General features: G+C 48.2%; 6 protein-coding genes across 6 annotated transcripts; 3 read left to right on the top strand and 3 right to left on the bottom strand.

The window, feature by feature from the left end:
* Positions 1 to 1,477: 1,477 nt before the first annotated feature.
* On the top strand, positions 1,478 to 6,980 carry LACBIDRAFT_328751 (uncharacterized protein; the record flags this gene model as incomplete). Its single annotated transcript, XM_001882867.1, has 12 exons — positions 1,478 to 1,531; positions 1,574 to 1,708; positions 1,759 to 1,802; positions 1,850 to 1,913; positions 1,969 to 2,670; positions 2,734 to 2,871; positions 2,940 to 3,061; positions 3,161 to 6,139; positions 6,189 to 6,267; positions 6,317 to 6,485; positions 6,538 to 6,725; positions 6,780 to 6,980. 12 exons carry the CDS (start codon positions 1,478 to 1,480, stop codon positions 6,978 to 6,980), a joined length of 4,875 nt encoding a protein of 1,624 aa, XP_001882902.1.
* Positions 6,981 to 8,342: 1,362 nt separating this feature from the next.
* LACBIDRAFT_300021 (uncharacterized protein) lies at positions 8,343 to 9,852 on the top strand (the record flags this gene model as incomplete). The annotated part of the gene is made up of 9 exons (XM_001882866.1): positions 8,343 to 8,428; positions 8,483 to 8,555; positions 8,606 to 8,655; positions 8,720 to 8,833; positions 8,884 to 9,243; positions 9,302 to 9,398; positions 9,453 to 9,514; positions 9,571 to 9,682; positions 9,745 to 9,852. The coding sequence occupies 9 exons, from the start codon at positions 8,343 to 8,345 to the stop codon at positions 9,850 to 9,852; spliced, it is 1,062 nt and encodes a 353-aa protein (XP_001882901.1).
* Positions 9,853 to 10,521: 669 nt separating this feature from the next.
* LACBIDRAFT_328749 (uncharacterized protein) lies at positions 10,522 to 14,319 on the bottom strand (the record flags this gene model as incomplete). The annotated part of the gene is made up of 18 exons (XM_001882749.1): positions 10,522 to 10,706; positions 10,759 to 10,828; positions 10,878 to 11,054; positions 11,105 to 11,137; positions 11,214 to 11,517; positions 11,569 to 11,665; positions 11,777 to 12,053; positions 12,100 to 12,147; positions 12,198 to 12,287; positions 12,436 to 12,474; positions 12,527 to 12,586; positions 12,617 to 12,673; positions 12,831 to 12,884; positions 12,942 to 13,205; positions 13,257 to 13,330; positions 13,592 to 13,703; positions 13,938 to 14,278; positions 14,304 to 14,319. 18 exons carry the CDS (start codon positions 14,317 to 14,319, stop codon positions 10,522 to 10,524), a joined length of 2,298 nt encoding a protein of 765 aa, XP_001882784.1.
* Positions 14,320 to 18,347: 4,028 nt separating this feature from the next.
* LACBIDRAFT_300018 (acetate-coa synthetase) lies at positions 18,348 to 19,010 on the bottom strand (the record flags this gene model as incomplete). Its single annotated transcript, XM_001882748.1, has 3 exons — positions 18,348 to 18,579; positions 18,628 to 18,689; positions 18,777 to 19,010. 3 exons carry the CDS (start codon positions 19,008 to 19,010, stop codon positions 18,348 to 18,350), a joined length of 528 nt encoding a protein of 175 aa, XP_001882783.1.
* Positions 19,011 to 20,080: 1,070 nt separating this feature from the next.
* LACBIDRAFT_328747 (uncharacterized protein) lies at positions 20,081 to 21,733 on the top strand (the record flags this gene model as incomplete). Its single annotated transcript, XM_001882865.1, has 8 exons — positions 20,081 to 20,273; positions 20,294 to 20,357; positions 20,429 to 20,877; positions 20,937 to 21,371; positions 21,424 to 21,542; positions 21,599 to 21,613; positions 21,678 to 21,689; positions 21,725 to 21,733. The coding sequence occupies 8 exons, from the start codon at positions 20,081 to 20,083 to the stop codon at positions 21,731 to 21,733; spliced, it is 1,296 nt and encodes a 431-aa protein (XP_001882900.1).
* Positions 21,734 to 22,986: 1,253 nt separating this feature from the next.
* On the bottom strand, positions 22,987 to 23,852 carry LACBIDRAFT_328746 (uncharacterized protein; the record flags this gene model as incomplete). Its single annotated transcript, XM_001882747.1, has 2 exons — positions 22,987 to 23,550; positions 23,796 to 23,852. 2 exons carry the CDS (start codon positions 23,850 to 23,852, stop codon positions 22,987 to 22,989), a joined length of 621 nt encoding a protein of 206 aa, XP_001882782.1.
* Between the last annotated feature and the right edge of the window lie 2,888 nt (positions 23,853 to 26,740).

The following is a 26,740-nucleotide window of genomic DNA, read 5'->3' as shown; positions in this document are numbered from 1 at the left end:
CGGTGCATGCTTCACGGGTCACTGTCGTCGCCCCACCCCCCAAGTCAGCGTCGTAGATCGCCTTACGAGCGAGAAGACGGTCAAGTTTCGCGAGCTGAAGGATGATTAGTGCTCATCCCAGTCGTAAAATTTGATGGTTACCTTAATTTCAGATTGTATATCGTACACCTTTCTCTCGGTGGTCCATGCGATGTTAAGCTAAATGAGATGGATGAGCAAGTTTGTAACCTGAGAGACAAAAGCATTGACCTGTAAAGCCTTCGTAGCCTCGTCCTCGTAGATATTGATCTGTAAGAGGTCCAGCGCCATCAGCTTGCTGGGTGAGTATCTAACTGTTCCACTCACAGTGTTAGCTGTGTTGAACGTGCCGCCGATAATGGCGAAATCGTGAGAATTTTGAAAAGCCTGTGCTCCGGTCATTTTGAGTGGTCGAAGGTGAGCGTAAAAGTTCAAGAATGTATGAGGGAAAGAAAGGGGAGCGCCCGTAGGCAGATGACCCACGACTTCCGTGGAAACGAATGGGGAAAACAACAGTGCATTTATCATAGACATCGACTATATCCCACAGTCTCCAGTGCTGGAAATTGCCAATCGGAGGTGGCGTAATCGATAAGCGAATGAAACGATGAAAGTGTTGGACGCCGTGATTAGTCCGACCTCCAACGACGACTGCTGTGCTTGAAGGGTGAGAAAGGGTTCGTGATGGACTGACTCGTTTTCTCCGGACCCTTCTGGGGAGTGCATTCATACCGACACACATTGCGGTCCACAACATAGGAAGGCCAAGAGCGACCTCTCGTCAACTTTTGCAGACAGGCATAAAGACATGGGAGGTTCCGCAGACAGGTGAATGACCGGAGGAAGTCGAGCGGGAACGGAAAAGAGGAATATTTCGAGGAGGTCAACGGGAAACGTTTGTATGATTGGGAGGACATTTGGTATGCTGTTGGATCCCATAGTATCGGTGGTGGGCCACCTACCATAGATTTCGGTACCAACAACAGCCCGAGATACGGAATAAAACTTTACAAAATGCTGAAGCGTATTCATAAGAATTTAAGAGATATCGAAATAGTGGAAGATACCTTACTGTTTGCTCGTTTGGTGCGGGACTGCGAAATCCGAATCTGAGATGAAGGAAGAGTCGAAAAGCGCGAGACGTAGGGATGGTGAGGCTAGGTAGTCTCGTTGAATGGAATTTGAGGCACTATAATCAGTGGTAGGCAGAACTTGAGCCTTCCGACTCCTGTGCTTGAAGCTGGAGTTTGAGCTGACTCGATGTGAATATGTCGATCATCGTCTTGGAATACTCTACTACGAAGTCGTGTTGAGACAAACGGAATCATGATATCGTGCGTACCCATGATTTCAGTGTCGGTAGAAAGTTGGTACTGGCGAATTGACGCGTTCATCACGAGGTGAGTACGTCACGCGAGTGTAACGTCACAACTTCTGTTGATGGTCGTGTCCGAAGCTCATGAATCAGAACAACGACGAGCAACCCAACGCAGGGATGCAACTCCTCGCGTCCGTGCGTTATTTTCTCTCGTCATCTCTGCCACAAGATCGGCAGGACGACCTCCGACAAGTCCTGGACAGCAATGGGGCGACAGCTGCAGCGACGCTGAAAGATGCCACGCACATTATCACGAACTCGCATCGGTTTGAGGGTTCGGGGGAGGTAGATGCTGGGGTACATGTTGTTACGGTTTGTGTTGCATATTTTTGGAGCAGTGAACGTTGTTGACTTGTCTATAGGACCAATGGGTAGATCGGTCGCTTGTGTTGGGAAAAATGCAACAGTGAGTCCTTGCATTTTATGCTTACCAGTGTCTAACGCGTTGTATAGACCTCAATTTTACTCACCCGACCCAGCTATGATTTTTTCTGGGGTAGTAGCCTGCGCAGCCGAAGTATGTCTTACAATTTCAATAAACTCCTCCCGTTCAAACTGACAATGTAACCCAGCTACCAACATCGGACCTCGAAGTCCTCTCCGCCGGTATAACAGCACTCGGTGGACAGTGGCGTACCGGATTGACAAAAGACGTTACGCACCTCTTCGCTATAACGCCCAATTCCCAGAAATACGCCACAGCGTTGCATTTCCAGGAACTCACCCATGTAAAAGTGGTACTTCCCCATTGGTTCGACGATGCTGTACGCTTGGGGATGGGAGGGCTAAGTATCGCGCCGTATGAATGGCCTGACCCCCCACTATTGAAGGGGAAGCATGGGGTGAATTATGGTGCCAAGAAGGACGGAGCACATGATGGGACGGAGCAAAATGAAGTCAAGAAATCGTTGTATGCCACAGCTGTGATGTACACCACTGCCGACGGCTCTTCTCCACCCATTCATCCCCTTTCGCCTGGTGGCATGGATACGGACACCAACACGCACATCAGTAATGTATGGGGCGGCCGCCGTATCTTGCTCAGCCGTACTCTTCGACTGTTTGCAGGTCGGAGAGACGCCGTCGAGGTGGGTATCCGTCGGTGTGGAGGCGAGATTGTACGATACGCTGGAGACGACGAGGAAGATGAGGAAGACCCTGACGAGGAGGTTCAGGAACAAAAGGAGTGGGAGATGGACAGGAAAGAGGCGGATGCACTGAAGGAATGTGATATACTTGTTACGAGGTGGCGGAGTGGGAGGCCTTACGTTCGCGTAAGCTTTTCTTTTCACTTCTTTCGAAAGATAGGGAGTATTGACTTTGAATTGGATTGGCAGGCTTTCCGGAATGGTAAAACGATCGGAACCCTAGCATGGGTGTTCCACGTCCAGTCTACGGGTATCCTTTCCCGACCGCTGGACCAACTCTTGCACTATCCCGTGCCGAAAAAGCCAATCGAGAATTTTTCCCTACACGTACGTAGCTCCTTTACCAAATTGTTACCTCCCCCAGCATATAGACTGTGATGCTAACGACTTTACAGGAAATCACGGTAACGAATTATACAGGCGAAGCCCGGGAATACCTCAAGAAACTCATTACCGCCATGGGTGCCACATTCACCCCAAGTATGACGGGAAAAAATACAGTTCTCATAGCCGCTTTGTACGTGCCCTTTCCCCTTCCCTCCTTTCCCCCTTTTCTTCTTGCTTCCCCTCTTCTCATCTTTCCTCGCTGTTTCCAATCGTTAACTCCACTACTCAGCCTTACAGGAACAAAAGCAACCAAAGCCCTCTCCTGGTCCATCCCTGTAGTGAACCATACCTGGCTCGAAGATTGCTTTGTCCAATGGCGCAACCTCACAGTTGGGGTGGAGAAATACATCGTCTTCCCCCCTGGTGTCGATTTCAGCACGCTCCTTGGTGAGAGGGGTGTGGGTGTGGGACGGGGGATCGAGGAAGAGGTGAAGGAGATGGGGGATGATGATGATGAGTGGGGAGAGCCAGTGCAAGAGGCGGAAGGACCGAGGGGTACGGATGCCAGTATGAGGGAGGTCCAGGGCCTGGTTGATGGGGACGTGCATATGGTGGATAGGGAGAGGCAGGAGCACTATGGGATGGACGTGGACGGTCCTGCTCCCGGCCATGATTTTAGATTCGACGAAGATGAAGATGAAGAGGAGGAGATGCACCGGCCTGTGGTCAAGTCCAAGCTCAACGGCGCTTTATCGTCAGGGAAGAAAGTACCCGCTACTTCATCACCATCAAAGCGTTCTTCTCCACCTGCCAAACCCACTACAAGGAAGAGTCCGGTGAAACTTGTCCCTGTTGCCATTCCTTTGAAAACGCCGACGAAGAATAAGGCCAAGGCGAAAGAGCTCGAGCTCGAGCTTTCTCCTTTGTCGCCTCTCAAGTCTCCTGTTAAGTCTGCGCCTGCTTCGCCTGTCAAAGCCCTACAAGTCAGGTCCAAGCCGGGTCCTTCGTCTAAGAAGGCTTGGAGGTCACACGAGGAGGAGGAAGAAGAAGAAGAGGTGATACCTGCCAAGTCGAAGTCAGGCCCCACAACTAAGAAGAGGACGTCCACGCGAATACACGACAAAGAGCAGCAGGAGGAGGAGGAAGACGAGGTGGAAGTTACCCCTGCCGTTAAGGCTAAGCCAAAGGCGGGTGCATCGTCCAAGTCGAAACCTGGGTCGTCGAAGAGGGCGCCTGCTAGAGCAAACGATGAAGACGATGTGGAGGTGGAGGTGGAGGTTACGACTCCGGCTGTCAAATCGAAGTCAAATTTGAATTCCTCGTCCAAGAAGAAATCTACACGGACGCGGGATGTAGAGGATGAAGAGGAAGAGGAGGATCAGCGAGTTTCTGCTGCTCAGCCGAAGTCGGGTTCTTCGTCTAAGAGGAAACCCGTTCGAGCACAAGATGAAGAAGACGAGGAGGACGAGGTGCAGATTACGCCTGCCCGCAAGAAGGCCTCTCGTGCCGTGGTCAGCGATGTTAGTGACCAAGAGGCATCGGAGGAGGAGGAGATTGTGAAACCAGCGAAGAAGCCAGCAAAGTCTGTGGCCACCACCTCGTCGTCCACGAAGGAGTCTGTGGCTGCCAGTTCGTCTGCGAAGAAGCCTGTGACTGCAACTTCATCTTCAACAAAACCCAAAGCCAATGGAAAAGCGGCGGCGGCGAAGAAAGCTCCTCCGAGTGAAAATACCGATGAGGAGCAGAAAATGGACGTGGATGAGGAGGAGGACGACTTGGATGTAGTTGTCGTTGAGGAGGTCAAGCCAAGGAAGAAGCTTGTTAAGCGGGTCACGCGCGATGCCGAGGAGGGGGATGTCAATGGTAGTGCAAATAACACTTCAAGCATTCTGAAGACAACAAAGGGGGACGCACGTACGCGGGTGAAGAAGAAGAAAGTCGATGAGGGGAAGCCAAAGCCTAAGGCTGCTGAGAGTGATGAAGAACAACAAGCAGAGGAGGAAGAGGAGGAAGAAGTGGCACCGAAGAAGAAAGAAAAACTGAAATCGAAAGCCCCACCACCCAAGAAACCCACCTCAACAAAGAAAACCAAAGTCACTCCCGTCGAATCCAACTCCGATTCTGACGAAGCACCAGTAGGTAAACTGAAGAAACTTGAAGTTCACGCGGACAAAGACTCGGACGCTGATCTCCCAGCTCCACCTCCCAAGCGGAAGGTTGCTGTCAAAGATGGCTTAGCATCAGGGTCAACGACCAAAGGTGCGCATTCACATCCTCGTGAACGTACGCGTACACGTACGCTCTCGCCTTCCCCACCCCCATCCGATTTCAATTCCGATGGCACGGGATGTGTGCTGATGCCTGGTTTGCTTCCTGTAGCGAGGACCACTGCAGTCCCTGAGAAGAATAACGTGAAGACGAAGGAGAAGAACGTGAAGATGAACGGGAAGGCGAAGGCGAAGGAGCCAGTCAGCTCTGCTGAGGAGGAGGAGGAGGAGGAGGAGGAGGAGGAGGAAAGAATAACGACGAAGAAGGCTGCCTTGAAGAGGACGGAGAGCATCAAAGCTGCTGCCAGGGAACGCGGTCACGATTCACCCTCACGCGCATCTACCTCTAAAGCGAAAGCAACTCCGAATGCTGAAGGCTCGACGTCAAAACAACAATCCCCAGTCAAGAAGAAGGGTACACCTGCCACCAGCACCTCTGCAAAAAACAAGCCCCAGCCTAAGGCGAAGAATGGGCCTGTTCCAACGGACGAGTCTACTCCAACAACCTCCATCTCAACTGCACCGCCCAGGCGCAACGCCGCTACTAAGGCAACTCAAAAGCTCCACGATGTCATTATGCCTGACATGAATAGCTTCGAGCAGCAGATGAAGAAGTCACGGAAGAGTGGGGGCGGCGTCACCGGGGTGGAATGGGGTGATAGGGAAATGAGGGAGACGAGCGTCGGGAAGAGGAGGAAAAGGGCGTCTGAAGGGAGGAGCGATCGGATGGATGTTGATGGGGAACAGGAGGAAGAGGAGGAAGACGCAGGCCGAGAGAAGAAGCGCGTCAAACTTTCTGCGGGCCCAGTTGGGAAAGGGAAGGGAAGGGCAGTCAGTTCTGACGAGGAAGAAGAGGAACAGGTGTCGCGCAAGTCTCCTGTCAAGGGCAAAGGGAAGAGTAAACGCAAACAGGCGGAAGATGAAGAGGATGAGGATGCTACACCGCCTGTTACTGTCTCGAAAGGAGCCAAGGGTAAGAAGGCTGAAGAGGTTGACAATGAGTACGTCCAGCTCGACACCTGATGCTCCCCTCCTGACACTTACCCGCAGCCCATCTTCCAAATCATCGTCTAAAAAATCCGTGCGAGTCATGACGACTCAGGTCACTCTCGGTGAAGACGTTATCAAAGTACATCTTTCTCTTCTGTGCTGCGACGCGATCATTGACATTACCTCAGGCTCTGACTAAACTCGGTGTCAAAATGACCACTCGGCCATCTGAGTGCACACATCTACTTGCTGCGCAGCTAGTTCGTACGGAGAAGTTCCTCTGCGCGCTCTCCGGCTCTCCTTTCATACTCACAGACAAGTGGGCTACAGCATCAGCCGCAGCGAAAAAACTTTTTCGTAAGTACCCCTACTATCCCTCACGGTATCTCATCTAATAGTCAATTTACAGCGGAGAAGGACTTCATACTTCGAGACAAAGCTGGGGAGAAGAAGTATAACGTTGATTTGGCCAAGTCCCTCAAGCGGGCGAAAGAGTCTGGAGGAAAGCTTCTCGAGGGGAAGACGTTCTACATTACGCCCAGAGTTAAAATCGACGTCAAACTCCTCCGGAATGTCATAATCGCAAATGGTGGTCAAGTTCGTCCTTTTCCTCTTCCCTCTGTGCTTTTCTTATTCGTTCCTTGTCTTTAGGTCGGCAACAGTGCGCCCACTGCGCGTATCTTGGGTGCCAACCCTGATCGGTATATAATTTCGTGTGTGGAAGATATATCGATCTGGCGACCCATTTCGTCGCAAAACTTCCCGATATATACCCAGGAGCTGGTGTTGAATGGGGCGTTAAGACAGGAGGTCGAGTTTGATAATGATGAGTATAGAGTGGAGGGTTCTTGAAAGGGGCAACAACTCTCCAAGTATCTACTTTGTATTTTATCTAGAGATTTTGCAAGAATGTTGAGATATCAAGACACTTTCATTAGAGTGCTACCACCGCAATTAAGAGGTTCGTAAATTCATGCCCTTCCTTGTTTACCGTAAGAACGGTGCGTACTACTGACGCCAGAATGACAGTCAGACCTCCGAAAGTGTGAAGCTAGTCAAAAAAGTTCCTAATCCGAGAATTTGATGCGGATGCTTGACCCCCAAATAAAAACTTGAAATTTCGTAACAGTGTCGTATAGGCTATGTAAATGCAATCCTCAAAAAAATAAGATTGGACGTGCCAGACCATGGAGGAATAAAAATAGCTGGCACGTTCTGGACCCTCAGGCCTCAATCTTCACAACGCCACGACAATAATTTGCAATGAAATGATATCCCGTAAAAATAAAGAAACGCTGGAGTGCCACCATTACTTACGAGGTTACAAAAAATTTGGCGCTTACCGAGAGGAAGCAAAGAGGAAGACTAATTTTTTGTCTATTTTGACAGTGACAGTGACACGTTATGCCAAGATCACATTCTCACCCAATTCACTCTTCCTCACGCACTGTCTGGACTCTGGAGGCCGAAATTCTCATCCTAAATCATTCAAAGTACAATGTGCATGGCTCAGCCCTTCCTTTTGACCACCCTTGCGATGCCTGCAAAGGCCACAGCCTCAAAAACGGCCTCTCGTCTCCTCTCATCTTTGACAGTGGATTAGATTTGGCGCCGATTCTGATCAACCCTTGTGGGACGGATTTCAGGCACGATTCGTTCAATCCAGTCCCACACAGAGATTACTTCAAATGCAGATCTGGACTTGACATGACCTTATACCTCAAAATGTACTACTTCACTTAAAAAAACAAGGGAACGTCAAAATTGTGCTTTCGTTTTGCAGGGCTCCGCAACACCATGACTCCATAAGATCCTAGAAACCAATATAAATGCAGATCTGGACGTGACCTGACCTTATACCTCAAAAGGAGATCATCGGCGCCTCAGATCGATCCGAGCATTTGCTTGTCCCCCGTTCGGCAAACCTGGGATTTCATCAACCTCAAGTCGGCCCGCGGCCCTCCAAGTTGGAGCAAAAGGCCACCTGAGCAAACTATTGGAGCTAAGCTTGTTTGAGGCCTTCGGTTTACTTTTAGCCCTAACCACGACAAAATGGTTGCTTCTTTGTTGCATGGGCCAACTGGGAGAAAGGTAGAAAAGCTACGATGATTGCGTTGTTCGATACAGAGGCTGTTCCCACCTCCCCACTCCAACCTCCCCCGATTCTTTCCTCCCCCTCCATTTCATTCGATCTTTTCCACATTCGCAACCAGAATGCCCGACTGGAAATCACCCGCAGAGCTGCAGAAGGACGCGGCTGCCTTCATCAAACTCATCCATGTTCTCTTGGGGGTATACGCGTGCGTTTTTTTTGTTTCTATGCATCAACTATATGGCCTGACTGCGACCCCAAGATACGAATGGTTTCTTTCTCTAAAGTTCGATTTCAGTTTCTTGTTGGGAAGGAAGAAATTCCGTTGGCCAATGGTTGTACCTTTCTACACCCTACCCCTCGGACTGTTCTCATCATTGTCCAGATCTTCTACTTCGCGAACAGATATCTCCTTCTTTTCGCGCTGGTAGGGATGTAAGTTGTTGAGTTTTCTCTTTAAGAAAAACTACTTAGCTGACCGCAACCCACTAACTCGCAGCATTATTTCCATGGATGTTACTTCGAAGGTCGATTGCCAGGCCCTGTACACTTTCAATCAAATTGCAGGTAATGCTGCAATGGGTCTAGCAAGCATCAATCTTTCAATACGAACGTACGTTATATCTCTCCATCTTCACGACGTCAAATTAATTCCCATTGAAGGATGGCGATATGGTCGCAAAATAAATACATTGTTGGTCTCCTCGTCCTAATCATTCTCGGTCACTGGTCCTTGATCCTACAAGGTAGATACGTCGCTGCCGAACCCCTCTCTTCTTCTGACGCTCTGGCAGGTATCCAACTGAAAGCAACCTGGGTCGACGGCGTGGGTTGCGTCATCACTCAAACGAACAACACCATCCTCGCCGCGATCTTCATCTACTCGATGTGTTTCGACCTTATCGTCCTCCTGCTCAACACTTACAAGCTCCTCGGAATCAACGATAAGACGGCGAATCTCCTTGGTCGGAGCCGACTCACTCAGATGATATTCGAGGACGGGTTGATCTTCTTCATCATCGCGTGAGTTGATAAAAGTTCGCTCCAGCAATAAACATCTTACCCATCCACCCTTCTTCAGGTTCCTGGCAAACCTTTGCGCAACCGTATTCATGCTCCTTAACCTCAACCAGATCATGACGATCATCTTCAACGTCCCCGCTGTTGTTGCCTCCTCCGTTCGTCACATGTCCACCTACACTATCAATTACTAATATGGACACTCCATCCAGACCGTCGCATGCCGCGCGGTTCGTCGTCTCACAAACTTCACCAACTTAGGTCTGGAAGTCTAGTAGGCCTGATTGCCCTGTCGCTATTACTTTCCTCATACTCAAAAATCTCCCACAGCGGACCGACGGCCTCATCGGCTGGAGTCACTGGTATGGCCAATACAAGAGGTCTGGCCTCACTTCACCACCTCAAAAGTGGTGCTGGTGTGAAGTCTGGTGTACACGTTCAGGTGGGTTCGTTCACTTGCCCCCCCAAAAAAACATTGGCTAATTGTGTTGTTGGATCATACAGATGGAGACGTTCACGCATAACGAGGACACACTGGCGTTCAGAAACAGCAAAGGTCAGGGCAGTGAGACGGACGTTGATCTTGATGTGGAAGCGAAAGGAAGTTTTTGAAATGTTAAATTCTTCATGGGACGGTATGATATTATATTTTTGGTCTTGCTCATTCGACCTTCTTGCTCCTTTCGGAGACGCGCACGGCGCTCCCACCACACTGTGGGAAGTAAAAACACTTAGATTGAGTGAAAACGCCTCAGTAAATTCAGTGACATATACGCTCAGAATGAGTGTTTTCACTCAAAATGAGTGACAGTATTGAGTGATTTAAACCATAATTCTAGTTTGCGAAAATCACTCGAAGCGACATTGTAATCACTCATTTTGATGAGAAACAGACACTCAATTTGATAAGAAATTGACACTCAATTTGACGAGAGGCTGTCACTCCAATCCACGATAGATTGTCATTCAATTTCGTGAAAAAAAGTACTCATTTTCATAACAAAGTTGCACTCAAATTTATGTTCAGCTGTCACTCAATTTTATGTGCGAAAAACATTTGGATTTATGGACTACTGGTTACAATATGTACGGATGATGGCCGTACATATGAGTACATATAAGCGCAGTCATTACTGCAGCGTGAGTAGGTAAGATTTTGAAGCAGGGCTCGAAAATAGCAATTCCCGTCGCGAAAGAATGTGAGAGCAAAATTGAGAAGCAGGAGCGAATTCCTAAGAACAGGGGAAAGAGTGAGGGCAGCGTGTGAGAAGTGAGTGGAGTTCAAAGCGTATATGCGGAAGCCGCGAGTGAGAGAGCGAAAAAGATCGTGGGCGCAAAGACCATCATACGGCCTACATTCAACACAATTAGAAACATATGGGTACGATGACCCCAGCCAATACCTTCGAGCGTGTTTTGGAGCGGAGAGTACGAGTTGGTTCGTCCTTCGGGGTGGGTAGAGAGGGCTGAGGGGGGTATTACAATGTTAGCGGCCACACTGACGCTACTTCCGATCACTGACCGATTTTAGCGTCTCGATCTGGCGTGGCCGTTGCTTTTTATCCCTTATTTTTGGTGGGACGACGGGCTAGAGTTGACAATAAATAGATGTTACAAAGGAAATTTGGACGACTTACATCACAATCCATGTGTTCCAGTGCCGGTTGACACCTGGCGCGCCTCTCGTTGGGCCCCCCTTCGGGAGCGTGACCGATTTCTTCAGAGCGGTGGGGTGATGTGGCAGATATGCTCGGGACTCGTGCTTTCGCGTTGCTCGGGGATGGACTCTTCAGTGAAATATCTTGGTGTTTAGACTGAAACAATAAGTTATGCGAGAAATCTTATGTTAAAAAACGAAACTCACATTTTCTCTTGGCCTCTCTAACTTTATGTAATCCTGTCACAATCGTCAGATGAGTTTTGAGCGAGGATGAAAACGCTTATGCGAGGAAAGAGTCTTTATCCAAAAACACCGATAATTTCTCATTTGCCTCTTCAATAATGGTTGCGTCCTTGTTGTCATGCCTTGGCCAGGGAAACACGATCCTACCATACTCAGCGCTCGACCACAACATACGGCGATAGCAGCCAAGGAATTGTGGTTTATCGATGTCACCGTCGTGGTAATCCTGAGCCATTAGGAAAGTTGCCACATGGGGAATGACGATAAAATCTAGAAACTCCCGTGGTTCCAAAGGAGCGAACAGCTCTGGACGATATATACGACACGCTGCAGTAAGCGTGTTCATGATGACAAATTCGCCCATGCCGCCGAAACTGAAGCGAATGTAATCAACAAGAACAGATAGGAAGGAGAGAGAAACCTACTATCCCACATTTTTGAGGTAAGCGACTCGCTTTTGTATTGAAAGGTCTCTCCGAAGGGCGTCGATGTCCGGAACCTTCTCACAAAAATCTGTCCAAGCTAGGGATGACGTTATCTGCTGCCGGTTACCAACAAATCGGTTAAGGTGTGTATTTATTATCAGTAGAACGCGGCTTCGCAAATCAAGAAAGTCGATGACTGAAGGCCAACCTTGATCCTGACCATCCATCTTGACGTTTCCAGCGCGAATCTCCGTGCATATCGCATCCTTCACTTCTGTCAGATGCTCCCCATTATCGAATGGCTCGGAAACACATCTGAGCTCGTTGTAGGTATGAATGAGGTCCGTGAGCGCGTCGCTAGGCTCAACAGGCATGTCTTCATCACATCCCACCACGGGACATTGATTTATGAGACTGAGGTTATCACGGAAGGTCGAAATTTCATTGGCGTTGGTCAGCTCCGAGAAAGCTCGGACACTTTTACCCTGAAAGATCTTCAGATGAAGTGAACGAGCTCGCCTACACACTCACCTTCGAACGGGTAGCCAGATTATCTGTATGATCAATTGCGGTGAGGTCCTAGTAAGATTTGAGAGAGCGCCAGCCTTAGGGTATTTGGGCAAGCGCACCTGGTGTGAACCGGCCTTACCCTTGGCATGAACAAGATCTGTGCGTCGGCGGGGTGAATTCTCTCCTGCCAAAGAGACTGATCTACGACGCTAGAGGGTACCGTAAGTTTCTAAATCTGTGAACAGTCATCAATTTACCTGTGGAGAGCGAGGCTCTGGGGCGTTCTCGAAAAAAATGTCCTCGAAAAACCGCCTGAAGTCAGGTTTGACCCTAACATATAGATGTGCGTCCACTCACTTGTTCGCCATCTTCAGAATCTGACACTATGATATTTTTCTGCACAACCGGTAATATGAAGGATGCCGCAGAAAGTCGTTTATATTCTCACCTTGGCTTTAATTTTTTTCGCGCGCTTCGTTGGGACACTTGATTTCTTGAGAAACATCAGCTATCATCGTAAGTGATATTTGGATGTTACCTCGACAGCGCGCTTGTCCGATTTCTTCTTTGCAGGTTCGGCATCTCGGATTCGAGCCTGCCGTCAATCAAGAGTGTGAGATGTATGCGAGAATTGAAACAAACGGGTTTTGGGAGTGATTTGTCGGTCTTCTTTTGTGATTCTACAACCCGTTGCCTCTAAGGGACGTGTTTGAAATAGAGATAAATGCGCATATATAACCATAGGTACATACCTTTCCCCTACTGGGCGACGGTCCCTTCCTTTTCCGCTTGCCTTTGGCCAAATCCTATGAGAAATATTTGTCAGGAGGTAAAAGCGTTGATATATGCGTCAAAGATTTCACCTCATGATCGGTGTCATACCCTTTATGCAGCTCATCCTCCCCTGCGCTGTCCTCTTCGTCCTCCTGGTCCTCCCCTTCCTCTTCATCAGAAGAGTTTTCGGACGCATCCCTTCGCCGCTTTCGTGAATCGGCTTTCGCGTCCTTGCGCTCTGCCTCTATGTCCTGCTTGTTGCGCGAAGATTTGTTTGAGAGATATCGGGCCAGGATATCACGAATGGGCCATCCATCTTGAAACTGATGGTAGAAATTAATCTCCGCTTGTATCTGCAAATGTGTCAGACCGCCGTATGGAAATAATGGTGATGATCAACTTACTAGGAGAACAACCTTCTCCACGACTGGCTTGCGTTGCTTTGACAATGTCACTCTACTCTCGAAGTACTTTTGGGCTATTGTTCGGATAATTCTCTGACTGCACGCATTAGACACAGAAGTTAGGATCCAAGGAAATACGCACAAGGTGCCGATTCCATCTATTCCTACTCAAGCCAACTTCTATGCGTGTAGAGTATTCCCTTCCAGCCCTTCCCTGAGGTTTTTGTATGAGATTTTCGGTCGGTGCAAGCTGTGGCTTCTCGAGGACCCTGGCGCTTTGCACTTCGCAGGAGCAGTTAACTTCACATGATTGGGCATGTGAATTCTGCACATACCTCGAGCTTGTCGCTTGAGACGCTTGTTCTCAGCTTCGAGCGCTGCAAGACGCTCCGCATCACTGAGTTTCTTGGAAGGCATGAGAGTTAGTAGAAGACCATGAGCGCTGAGCTTCAGAGAAATGGTAGCACGTGATGCAAACTTTGAAAAACAACACGAACAAACTCGCATACGCGTGTTTCCTCATCTCGAAAAGAGATTGTAAAAAGTTGTGATCATAACAGTCATATCATAACAGTCATAAGTATAGATCTCATTCCCAAAAGTATCTCTAACCGAGGCCCCAAATCGACCGTGGCGGGTGCAAAACATCTGAGCCTACGTCGCTACTAGAGAGTGCTGTACCTTGGACAGCCTTGCTCGTCCGGAAGAACGATACTCGTTTGTTTGAATAATGGAAAAGAACTGGTTTTGGGTGACCGATTCTTTGGCATTGAAGGAGGGAAGGACGCCCTCATGGGGCTTGGCTGAGCTCCAGGCGGTGCAAACTGGAGTGGTTTGGAAAAGAATCCGGGGAGATTGAAGCTCGGGCGTCCGCGGGCGACGTAAATGGTCAGAACAACAGTTAGATATGCATAAAGAAAGTGCGCCTGAGAGAGTGGAGATACTATAGCAAGAATGGAGGGCAGAAAGGTAGAGGATGTGACCAGATGCAGGCTTCCAAGTGGACATCGTCAACAAAGGACCTGTAATGGCGCAAGATAGACTTACAAAAAGAAGTCCGCATTGAAACGCTCCGTTCCACGCCAGATTGTGTGAGAGGAGGATATGATCGAGCCGAAAAGGGTGTACGGTAGCCGGAAGGAAAGAAAGAGTAGTCATAAGGAAGACAGAGATGATACACTAATTCTCGATCGAGGGTTAAACGTTAAAGGGTCACGATCAAAGCTTGTATTTTAAACAAGTTACAACAATCAATAAAGCGCTGAGCGATTGGATGATCAAGTATCCTCCACCCATAATGTCGCTATCTGGGAGCCCTATCGCGAAGCAAGCCAAGTATCGGAAAAGGAACGAAACAAAGAAACATTGTCATTGCACTCCGGAGTGCACTTCTTTCATTGGTCGTGCGCAGCGTCTTCGACACTACAGCGTTGCAGATGAGAGATATATAGCGTCTTCTACAGGAGATTCTGATTCAGCGGAATCTTCTGATCAAGCTGACATTTTACCCTCTCCTGAGCATCCCTTGGACAACACTTTGGGATCATATGAGCTGCGAGTTGACGAAAGTGATGCTGATGATGAGGATGAGATTTTTGGCGGAGAGGTCGGGTCTGCAAACAATGCCGTCGAAAGCCCGGAATATGGCAGTGACTCAGAGGGTTACCATGACACAAGCGATTCCGAAGTCAGTGATGATTTAGTAGATCATCATGATTCAGGAAGTGTGGGTTCAATCTCGGGTCTCGAATTTGAATCTTTTTTAACACCTGATTTCGATATCGAGGGGAGTGGAACGACCGAAGAGCTGATTGAAGATTTGGAAGGCCTCCTAGGTCCTCAATCAGAGGCTATTATGTATGATCTCAGTGCGTAATTCAAAGAAAGTTAATTCTCTTGTTAACTTTGGAGTGATAGGAAATGAAATTTTGACGGACAAAGATCGCGATAACATCAGAGCTTTCAAATTGCGGATGATGAGTGGGATGGAGCGGCAAACATTCAATCAAATGCGACATTTATTTCGTCACAAGCTAGAAATTAGCTCAGAATGGATAATCCTGCGACGTATGGGTATCCTCTCCGAAATTGAGCCAATCTGGTATGATTGTTGCATCAATTCTTGCATCGCATTCACAGGGGGGTATGCAAATCACACCCACTGCCCTCATTGCCAGGAAGCGAGGATTTCTAACGGAAAGCCTCGGAGAGCATTTGGCTACCTCCCAATCATTCCCCGGCTGCAAGGCTTTTTTCAAAATTCAAAACTAGTCGAGACGATGCGGTATCGAGCCGATTATCAACATGACCCAAACTCAATATCAGATGTCTTTGACTCTCTCGCCTACCGTTCCCTTTGTCAAACGACAGTGACTGTTGATGGAAAGAAACTGGGTCATCGGTACTTCTCAACGAGCGAGGATATTGCCTTGTCAGTTTGCACAGATGCGTTCCTACTTTTCAAACGACATCGAAGCGGCCCGTCGGGCACTCCCATTCTCGTCAAGAACTATAATCTCCCATCAGAAATACGAACTCATCTGGAGTATTTAATCTGTCTGGGACTTGTACCTGGACCGAAGCAGCCAAAGGAGATAGAAACATTCACTGCACCATTCGATGATGAATGTGCTCGACTTGCGCTTGGAGTTCTAACCTTCAACGCGCTGACTAGAAAACATTTTCATTTGCACGCTTACAAGCTCTTTGATCTGGGGGATATCATTGCAATCGAAAAAATGATGGGTTTGACAGGTCACAATGGATTCTGCCCTTGCCGCTCCTGCGAAATTACAGGTGTTCGAGATGTCACAAACAGAAAAACCAACTACTACGTTCCACTGACAGCACCGGTGACAAAGGGCAAACCTCATAAAACTTGGGATCCAAAAAATCTTCCCATGCGTTCACATGAGAGCTTTTTCGAAGTTGTCAAAAAAATCGATGCGGCTAAATCTAAAGCGCAGGTAAAACGGATTGCCAAGGAGACTGGTATCAAGAAACTTCCAGCAATCAGGCGAGTGGGCTCGAGTCACTTTGGGCGGTCTGCACCTTGGGAAGGTTTGCACCTATTCTCGGAGAACGTGATTCCAGCCCTTGTAAAATTATGGACTGGAAAGTTCAAAGGGCTGGATGTTGGCTCTGAGGACTACGAAGTTGCGACTCACATATGGGAGGAGATTGGACGCGAAACAGCAGAGGCTGTGAAACACATTCCAGCCAATTTTGTTCGTGTTCTTCGGAATATTGCAATGGATCAGTCGCACTTCACCGCAGAATCTTGGACATTTTGGTTCATTTATATTGCTCCAATTGTTCTTAACGGAAGGTTTCAGCACCCAAAATACTACCGCCATGCCTGTGACCTTGCAGACATCATCAAGATGTGCCTCAAATTTACCATTACACACGCTGAAATCAATGAGTTGGAAGACAAGATTATTGAATGGGTAAGGCAATATGAAAGGTATATTGCCCTTTTTTTCCGGATGCACATTTTAAGATGTGGATGCACAGATTCTATTATCAGTATAAAGAAGAAAGACTTCCAGTCTGCATCCTCAGTATCCATGGGCTGCTCCATGTTCCTGACAATATTCGGTTCTGTGGCCCAATGTGGACGACATGGACATACTACATGGAACGCTATTGTGGGAATCTTCAAAAGAACCTTCAATCGAGGCGTCACCCTTGGAAGAATCTAACAAATAGAATTCTTCATACAGCATATCTTGACCAGCTTTCTTCACGTTACGATCTCCAGGAAGAGCTATCCTCAAGTCCGAATTCTCGGGATGCAAATTCACTGAGTAGATTTGAGCATAAGTACGTTGACTGTAAGAATTTATTTTATCACCAATTTTTATGAGTTTTAAATTGAAAAACAGATGAAATGAGCATCCTTGGTGCCCCCTATGATAAGAAGTACAGCCCAAGCCATACCATTCGGCAGAAGATTGTGGGATATTTTTCAACCATGCTTCCCTCAAAATCAAGAAAAACAATAAATTCTGCTCTGCCGAAAATTATGCCAGCTTGGGGAAGGGTTAGGATTTCTAATGGTGGAGACTCCATTAGATGTGCAAAAATAAGGTCAACAGGTCGTGATTCCTCATATGTCCGGGTAAGTCTGGATTCTACGCGAATGATTGTTGAATTTATTTCGGTTTTTTCTTTTTTGATAGTATACCATCTCAATCAAGACGCCTGCCGGTGAATGGGTCAGAGAAATCTTTTATGGACGTTTGGAGGATATCCTCGTCTGCTCCCTACCTGACACTAATTTCTGGGGATCTGAACTCAGAGGTACAACACGTCTCCTTGCTCTCATAACACCATGTGTCACCGGAGGAAAGGATGCAGGAATTGAACTCACCCTCTATCACCGCACTACGACAGCTATCGTTACTGACCTTCGGGTAATATCAGCTGTGGTGGGGAGAGTTAAGACCCGCGGAAAATGGGGAATTATTGACAGAACTGGAGAGGATATTCAAGCAGAGTTTTTTGGTAGTGTAGACGGGAGTGAGAGTGAAGAAGATTGACTAGGTGGCGTAGATTAGGTATGGGATGAATTATCAAGACATATTCCCGATGTCCAATCATTTAGTTACTTTGTCAACAGGGTCTAGAATATATTTTCTACATGTTTAAATCGTTTTCGATCAGTTGAGAAAAGATCCATGAATGCGACGAACTGACTACTGCGTGATGCGATCTGCGAGCGCTCTAACCCAGACAGCTGGACCGATTGCACCCAATCTCCCTTGAAGATGACTCTACCAGGGGCAATGGGAAGATCTTCATTTCGTCAAGTCTTACTGAGAATACATAAAAAGTTTATTACAATCCTGCCACCCTCTTCTCAATGACATCCACTGTAGCGACGGTGCTACCAAGCCGCCCAATCTTCTTCATAATTCTACACATGAGGATACGTCATCTTCACATAGTGCGCTTTCAAACAACACGCACCTTTCCGGGACGCGTGTTTCACTCAAGATTTGGAGCCGCGAACGGTCCAATTACCCTGCGACTTGCAGCACGAGCCCCTTGACCAAGCCGGATTCACTGTTGGGATCATATGTGAATTCACTGTCGGCTGATGTCGAGGTAGCGTTCTTTGTAGACGGTGCAAGCGATAGCCGGCCATGGCGTCTTGAGGACCAGAACACCTTCGATGTTATTACCTTCTGATTCCTTGCCCTTAACGGGATCAAGAATGGTAGGCTCAATACCGAAGGAGGGGACAGTCACAGAGCCTGGCTTTGTCTCGATAGCACCAGGAAGCGGTGTCGCGACAATTGACCCAGTCTCCGTTTGCCTGTGAGTGTTCAGTGTCAGCGGACACCACGGAATGCGTCCAACTCACCAGAAGGTATCCACAACCGTGCATTCCCTCTTACCGACATGTTCGTTGTGCCATGTTGATGGCTACGGTTCCAAGGAGGGGCAGGCTGTTGAGGTCGTGGATTTCGACGTGGTGAGCGCCAAGTCGTTGCAGAAGACGGATAGCAATGCGGGCAGAGTAGCCAGCGCAAAGCCAGCGGATACAGGGGAGCGGACGGCGCCAATGCACAGGCGTGCGAGGAAGATTTTGTCTTCCATGTCATAGGATGGTCCTAGCCCGCAAGTCCTAGTACTCTCTCGCGTTGAACACAGCGAGGAGAAGTAACGGAAAATGCGAGGCTGCCAGCTCGTTATTATGGTCCAACAGCGCAGTTGCGTATGTTTATATGCGATCACATGTGACATGACATTGTCACGGAGGTCACCCACATGTATAGAGTAGCTCTGTCATTGATTTAAGTATGAGTGAAAAAACCCCTTGTTATGAGTGAAAAAATCACTGAGTGGAAAAATCACGACTTATGAGTGATCTGGAAATAAAGGTCAAAATCACTCATTTAAAATTCCTTGAATTTGAGTGACACAATCACTCCCTACACTGGTTTGAGTGACCATGTCACTCAATCGAATTGCTTTTACTTCCCACAGTGACCAGAGGTGGATAGTTTTGATACTGTAGCGTAGTAAGTGGTAAATGTATGCTGGATTTGTTTTATAATTAGGTCGAGTTTAAACTAAGTTTACTCAAGTCCAATGAAAGCCGACCAGGGCTAGTTTTGCACGCGCACAATCACAGTCGCGTGTCCGCTGACACGCGACTAAGAGCCGCTGCTCACCAACAAGAGCCGCTGCTTGACTTACGTCAATCCACGCTTGGATTGACACTCATTTATTTTTAGATTCTCCTCTCATGGCTGAGGAGTGGGATCAGACGACCCCTTTCCACAAGGCTCTCGTCTCAACATCTCACTCCCTCAGCCAGGTATGTATCCAACTCGTTATTGAAGGCTATCGTGATAACAGATTGCTTCGTCTACGCAGTCTTCTACTAGACTACAGTTGTCTTTTCGTCAGCTTCTGGCTATTCCTTCGCATTTACATCTAAGCAACCGCCTCTGCAAACATCCAATAGCCAAGGCGTCATTGGATGTAAATACTTAGATCTACCACCTGCCATAAATATTATTTAACCATCTTGGAAGCGTGAGAAAACATCTTCCATGTAAACACACGCAATCAGACGCAATCTTCTTCATCATTTTGTGCACTTGACGACGATTGCCATGCGCCAGCAGGGCAGAGAAATTTCGCGGACTCTGGGAAAGCTGACGACCAAAGACATATTCCTTCCTCTTATCTAGAAAACGCCGTCCAGTGACGAAGGGGAATTTCTACAGATTTGACGTGTGGTCTCATCTGACGAGAGAAGATTCCGAGCGCTCATACTTACATAATTGTAGATGTTCTGTCACACAATGCGCTTCTGCGTTCACCTGACCACAATCATCTTTCCCAGAAGCCAATGCTTGATAGACGCCCGCCTCACTTCCTGTTCCTTCCTCTTCGTGACAACGGGCAGTCTCCAGGGAAGGTCGAACCATGGGTGCTGCACCATCCACGCCTGCAACACCTGCAACGACTACAGTTCCAACGTCTCCAGTAGACAAAGTAAGTGTGGTCCATTATAGCGCAGCAGTCTAACAACTTGGGGGCTACAGACTCGGACACCAGTGGAAGCGCCTGCAAAGGATGGTAAAGGAGGAGTGAGTACATTGTCGATTCAAGGCAAAGTTTCATTCTCATCACCTGAGGGTCGTAGGCAGGTTCCGAGGTGCCCAACACCTTCAGACCTCGTTATCGTACGTCAAAGGGATTGACTCCAGGACGTTCTTCACTCTCATCCGTGTTCATACAGTTTACTATCGCCTTTACCAAGCAGACGGCGCAGTTGAATCAAGAAGCCCCGCCCACTTCAATGACCGTTTCCTTGGCCGTATCTTATCCAAAGCCGTCACACCTCCCCATACCGCTGCGTCTCTCAAGAATTACATATGCAAGATTGAAGGATTTTCGGGAGCGAACATATACTCATCGCTTACAAGCCCAACCGCCCTGAATGATGGCGCTCGCATTGCTATCATGAGCTATTCCGGACCAGGTTCGTACGAGAAAGAGCCCATGTTTTTACTTGTCAAGAGTGCCGAGAGACGGACATCCAGTGGCTTTCCGCCACCTTCGGTGACCCTCGAGAATCCGGCCAATTCGCAGTACAGTGAAGTGTCTTCTGCTGCCGTTCCGTGCTTTCTAGGCGCTTATTACCCTTTGTTGCAGTCCACTATCGTTTCTATAATCAAGACGGCGAGACTCCTTCGAAAGCATGCTTTCACGAAGAAGATACAGCTTTAGGGCGCATCCTTGCACTGTCCATTGCGCCCCCTTTCAACGCTGCCTCATTGAGACGCCGGCTTGTTAGAGCAGAAGGCATCAATAACAACAGCAAGTCATTGCAGCTGTTCGAGAATATAAGCAGTGACGAGCCCATGAACGATGGCGACGATATACCTTTACTCACCGATCGGTATCCAGGATACACCGTGGATGAACCGATGGCCTTCATTATTCGCGATTCAAGTTCCCTGATTCCCGAGTCCCCAGAAGTACCGACTGACCAGTATCCGGGGTACACAGCGGACGATGCAGAACCGATGGAGCCACCAAAAGTACTAACTCGTTTCTTGTTTAGGTTTAAAGCTGTTTCATCATTTGGTGGGTCCCACACTGGTTGTATACATTGTACAATTTACGTTTATTCTCCCAGAATCTCCTCAAGATCATCCCACTTGGTTAAGGGTTGTCAAGGGCGAAATTTTGACCTCGGACGGCGTCGAGATAAAGATGGTCGATTTTAGAAAGAGTAAGCCGTCGCACAACGTTAAAGTAGTTTCTAATTCTGATCGAAGGGACATTCAACGGTTACATGATGAGAAACTCAGCTGGTGAAGAGGGATGTGAGTGTCTGTAAAATCCTCGTCGTGCCAGCAGAATGTTGACAGGCTTTTCCTCTCCTTCTAGTCGTGTTGCACTGTGAGTATTTATCCAATTTATACCATATCATGAAGGTAATTTAGGGCGTTTCGACAGCCGTGATCGTATATTTATGTTGACTTTACGTGGCTTTTGTTCAACTTGAAGCGCCAAGAATCTTTGACGTCAAAGGGTGTTCGGACAGAATCCGCTTAAGCCGCGAGCGCCGCTATCCAAAGGGCTAGTTATCCCGCCGACTACTCTTGAAGCGGGTCTGGAAGTCTGCCAATAATAAACCATGTTCTTAAGTGTACCATGTATCATGAACGTCTTCAAAACGTCAAAGCTTCACTAACTAACCGGGTATACTACGGCATTCTATTGCCGGTGCTCTCTTCAATACAACGTCTTTTCTTCTTGACCATCGTCACCACCATCTTCTGCTCCTCATTTTTCTTTTGTTCTTTCGTCCGCCTCCCCAGGGCTAATCGGAATGCTCTACGGCTGCTACGGTGCAGGTATGACAGGCACACGAAACTCTTGATGATAAGTAAGGTATCAGGCTGGGCTATCGCTTCACACCACCGGTCTTTGAAGTATGTTTCCTGTCTCTTGAATGCTGTTCCCTGACATTATTGACCATCCCATTTTAATTTTATAATATTTATTTGCTGTATCCTTGCGCACTGTGGCGCGCTAATTTTTACGGGTGCCAATGCTTTATCTCCATCACCTGGATGCGCGCATATACAGTTTGTCGGGTGCTCTGGCGCTTGGGACAGCTTTTAGTGGTTGGCGCATTTCCGAGCTGCAGCGTACTACTCCAACAGACTCCAACGCTTCATGTATAGCTCTGAAAATTCGACGAGGGATACCTCTTGCCATGCGATATCTAGCAAAAGGTGAGCGTCATCGTCTCGCTTGCCTCTTTTGCATGCACGCATTGTCAGTTGCATTGACCATGGTCAACCTTCAACGGCGCCGACTGATAACTTACCTCAAGAACTTTCCTTGATGACAGACGACTTTTGCGCTCAAAATATAGACAAGGATACAGATATGATGTAGACGATAACATTGGGGTAACACAGAAACAAAGGCCTAAGCAATACGGACGTTGTGGTCATTCGGGAATCGGATGGGATACAGAACAGAGGCGAATCGGATAAAAACGTGAGTGGGGCGTAATCAAGATGACGAGGACAAGAAGAACAGTTACAAAAAGAAATTCAAGATACAGAGAAGACGAGATACTTTGAAATCATTCCGGGGTAGTTGCAGACGAGAGGTCAGGTCATGACTCATGAGACAACAGGACAGAAGCAATGACAGCGAGGTATTATTCAACTCGTCAGAATTACTGGCCTGTGTAATTCCAAGGTGGCGTTAGTCCTTGATCATTGTAGTATTCTGGCAGAGGTGGACCATAGTATTGTGCTGGGTGTCCCGATCCTTGGACAAATTGTGCCGGAGATTGAGCGTAACCCGCCGGTCCTTGCACATGGCTGTACGCCGATCCTTGAACAGGTTGTGGTGGAGCGTTATTGAATCCAGGTTGTGGTGGAGCTCCGACGTTATTGAATCCTGATTGTGTGTTAACATAGTAGTTAGGCGCCACAGGACCAGCATAGGCCCAAGCCTGAGACGGACTTGCGACTTGGAGCGTAGCATCATAGGCAGGGGGACGGACTCGATGATAAGGCCGCGAACCGGCAGGTCGAGTGAATGTAATACCCTCCCGCTCAGGACTGCCCCGGGAGGGCATATCTTCATAAGACTCGTACGGACCTCTTGGAACGGGAAGGTTGGGAAATTGGCGAGGCGGCGATTGCGAAGGGCTTCTGTTAGTTATTTCCGATTGCTGTGCCGTTCGTGAAAAAGCATCATGAGGGGGCACTAGCACCTCAACAATCCTGATGACCTACCAGACCAAGATACAGGTAGTGTTTCAGTCGCGACCGCAGGCGTTGTGGATGAATTGGAGTTCTCTCATGTTCTGCGAGCAAATATTCCGACGCCTCACTCATAAGCATCCTTTTCTTGATGGAGTTGCAACGACTCCACAAAGATGCATAATTGTGGCCGGGTGAGCTGCATACGCAGAGGGGTAATGCATCAGGCAACGTGGGACGTATTATTCATTGAAACGTACTTTAACTCATTGACGGCATCATCCATGGCCCTGTTAATGTCGGCTTGAGGAATGGGCGTTGAGGCAGACATGGCGGATAAAGCGTGAAGATGATTTGTTTCGTGTATGTTCTTCCTCATTAAATACCCTTCAGCATTTAATCTCCTCTTGAACAAGACACATTCAGAGTCATCCAGAAAATCAAATTACAACAGCATCGACAGCATTCTATTCCCCATGAGGCATTTCCCCTGACAGCTTGGCCTCAGATCAAGATAAGACACGCAGACGACAATCTCTTTCATAAATCATATCGGGCGTTTCAGGCTGGTCATATATCGATCGAAAAACACAGCAACTAGTCATGATTTTTTGCCGGAATTACGTAGTGGTTTGCGACATCTCGTCGGCTTCTGGCTGCAAGCTGTTGTAAATCGCTGACCTCAGTACCGCCTTTCTGAGCGAGCCAGATCCTGATTTCTTAGAAGCCCTCATCACTTGCATCTATCACAAATCGTTGGTAGGCTTGAAGCAAGAGTCGACACTGAACACTTCGGACTCCGATTGTTTTGGGTTGTAGGCGCACCCCCGGTTAAATAGCTGTTGGATTGTTACGCAACAATGATATTGAGTCAAAGATAGTCAAGGACATTCACATTTGAAGTTGAGATAAGATCTACACAGGAGGATATACGTACAGCGTCACACTCCCCGAAAGGGGATAAGGCTCATCCTCGACACTGTGTCGAGGATGAGAGCACGAGCAAAACTGCTGGACACATCCAAATTGGGTGAGGTGACGAATGCGATGTCACACCTCACTACCCTCTCTTCTCCCAACCCCCACGACGAGCGCCCACCACGATTGGCCACGAGGACCCACCAGGATCGATGGACGACGACGAGAGCTCACTAACGTCCACGGGGCTCTCCACCAGGATCGACGAACGGCCACGAGGGCGCATCACCACCATCGACGAGGGCCCACCACCAGGATCGATGAATGGACGACCACCCACAACCACGATCGACGAACGGCCACGGGAGCTCATCACCACGATCGATGAACAGCCACGAGTGCCCGCCATGACCACCACCACCTTCAACAAACAGCCACGGGCCCACGACGATCAACGAACCGCCAATAGCTCCATCGACGATTCCACCTATCCTCCACCCCCGCTCCCTTCCCTGCAGGCCCCGCCTCACACACCCCATATCAGCGGACACAACGGGAAATCCACCCAAACACGGACGCCAGCCCAAATGCGACCGTGAACCAAACATGAACACCAGCCCGAACGCGAGTACCCCCACCACGTCCACGTCCATCAAGCGAGCCAAGACACGAGCACCAGCAATGCCTCCCAACAACCTGATGCACCGACAACGTTTGCTATTAGTACGGGGAGTCGAGGACTCAGTATCGGGGAGGGGCATGCGGCTTGGGCAGGGTAGTGTGGGGATCGCAACTTTAGATTAGCAAGGGTTATTGAAGGGGAGAGGTGGCATCCCTACCTCGCTCCTTCCAATTCCCACTTCTACAGAGTAGGTATACCTTCCCATATACATGTAGATAAGGAATATACATATTACTGCCATTTACTCGAGTACAGAAGGACTTGTGAAAAAAAAAAAAAAAGAACTGAAGTTGCGCAAATGAGCAGGCATGCGACGACATATGTTCGACACATCTGAATGTGTCGAACACATGTAAAATCGACACACTAAAAAGGGGGAACACACTGGAGTGCATCAATGTGTCGGCAATTCACCCTATGTGTCGCGTTACTACCCTATGTGTCGCTGCTTTGTATGTAGCGCGCTGATGCTAAGATGTGAGATAACACGAAAATTCAATTTTAAATCTTGAATCAATTGAAAATCCGAATATTCGTGGGTTGGGGGAAAGCTTTGGAAAATTCTCATGCATGTGCCAACTTGGATCCAAAACGCGTCGCGCTGATCTCAAGAAATTAGCACAATTCAAATCTGATACTTGTTCAACGGATGCAAATGACATCTCAGGTGTGATAAGAAAACAAGTATATTTGAAAAAATGAATTGAGTCGAGAATTCCGAAAGCTTTGAGCGTGCCGGTGTGGATCCTGGTTTCCAAGCCCCATGTGAAGGGTCTGAGAAGACAACAAGACCATACCACCATGCGCAGCTCACCACGGTCGCGTTTCTTTGAAGACACGACACCCCAACTAGAGCAAGCTGATNTAAGGCAAGTACAGAAGAAATAAGATAAAAATAGATTGATAATCTCGGCCTGATCCCTGTCCATAAACAGAACAGGGTAATTAGCAATTTTATAACTTCCACTTCTTTCTGTATGCCGACATTGACTCTTCGATGATAGAAACTCGAGATGCGGAACCCGCGCTGGACATAAACAGAGGTAAGATTGACTCTATTTTTCTCCAATAATCCATAAACGCCCTTGATTTCCAACGCCCTTGTGCTGCGACCAAATCGGGTGCCACGCCCATGAGAAGAAGGTGTGTTGCACCACCAATGCGAAAGCCATGACCTGGCATATCAGGCAGTCCGGCAGCAATCCATACCTCGTTACAACGCGCCATAAACCAGCCTTTGGTCATGGGAGACCAGCCGCCATCAGCTGTTTCGAATGAAAACAACGGTGCGTGAGATGGTATGGATTTGCTACATGCAAGATGATGTTTCAGAGCTTTGATAGGACACGAAGGGTCGTCACGGGCCGTAATGGATATGGTTGCGCCCTCGCGAAGCGTTGTCTTGGTCCATGGTATCTGACAGGTACCGTATTCCGTGCCGTTTGGCAGCATATGAAAGGTTAACGAGGTCGAACGGGCGACATGTTTGATAGGGTCAAATAAATTCCTGCTCGGAATAACGAGCTCTCCGAGACGACAGCAACACCAGAAGGCGACACATGCGATAGCCCAGACTGCCGCGTCGAACGCATGGAGAGGTCCAGGCCGTACGCAACACT

The sequence above is a fragment of the Laccaria bicolor genome, genomic scaffold (genome assembly GCF_000143565.1).
Source record: "Laccaria bicolor S238N-H82 LACBIscaffold_18 genomic scaffold, whole genome shotgun sequence".
NCBI lineage: Eukaryota > Fungi > Basidiomycota > Agaricomycetes > Agaricales > Hydnangiaceae > Laccaria > Laccaria bicolor.
Note: the sequence above shows the minus strand (reverse complement) of the source record. Positions and strands in the feature narration are given on the sequence as shown.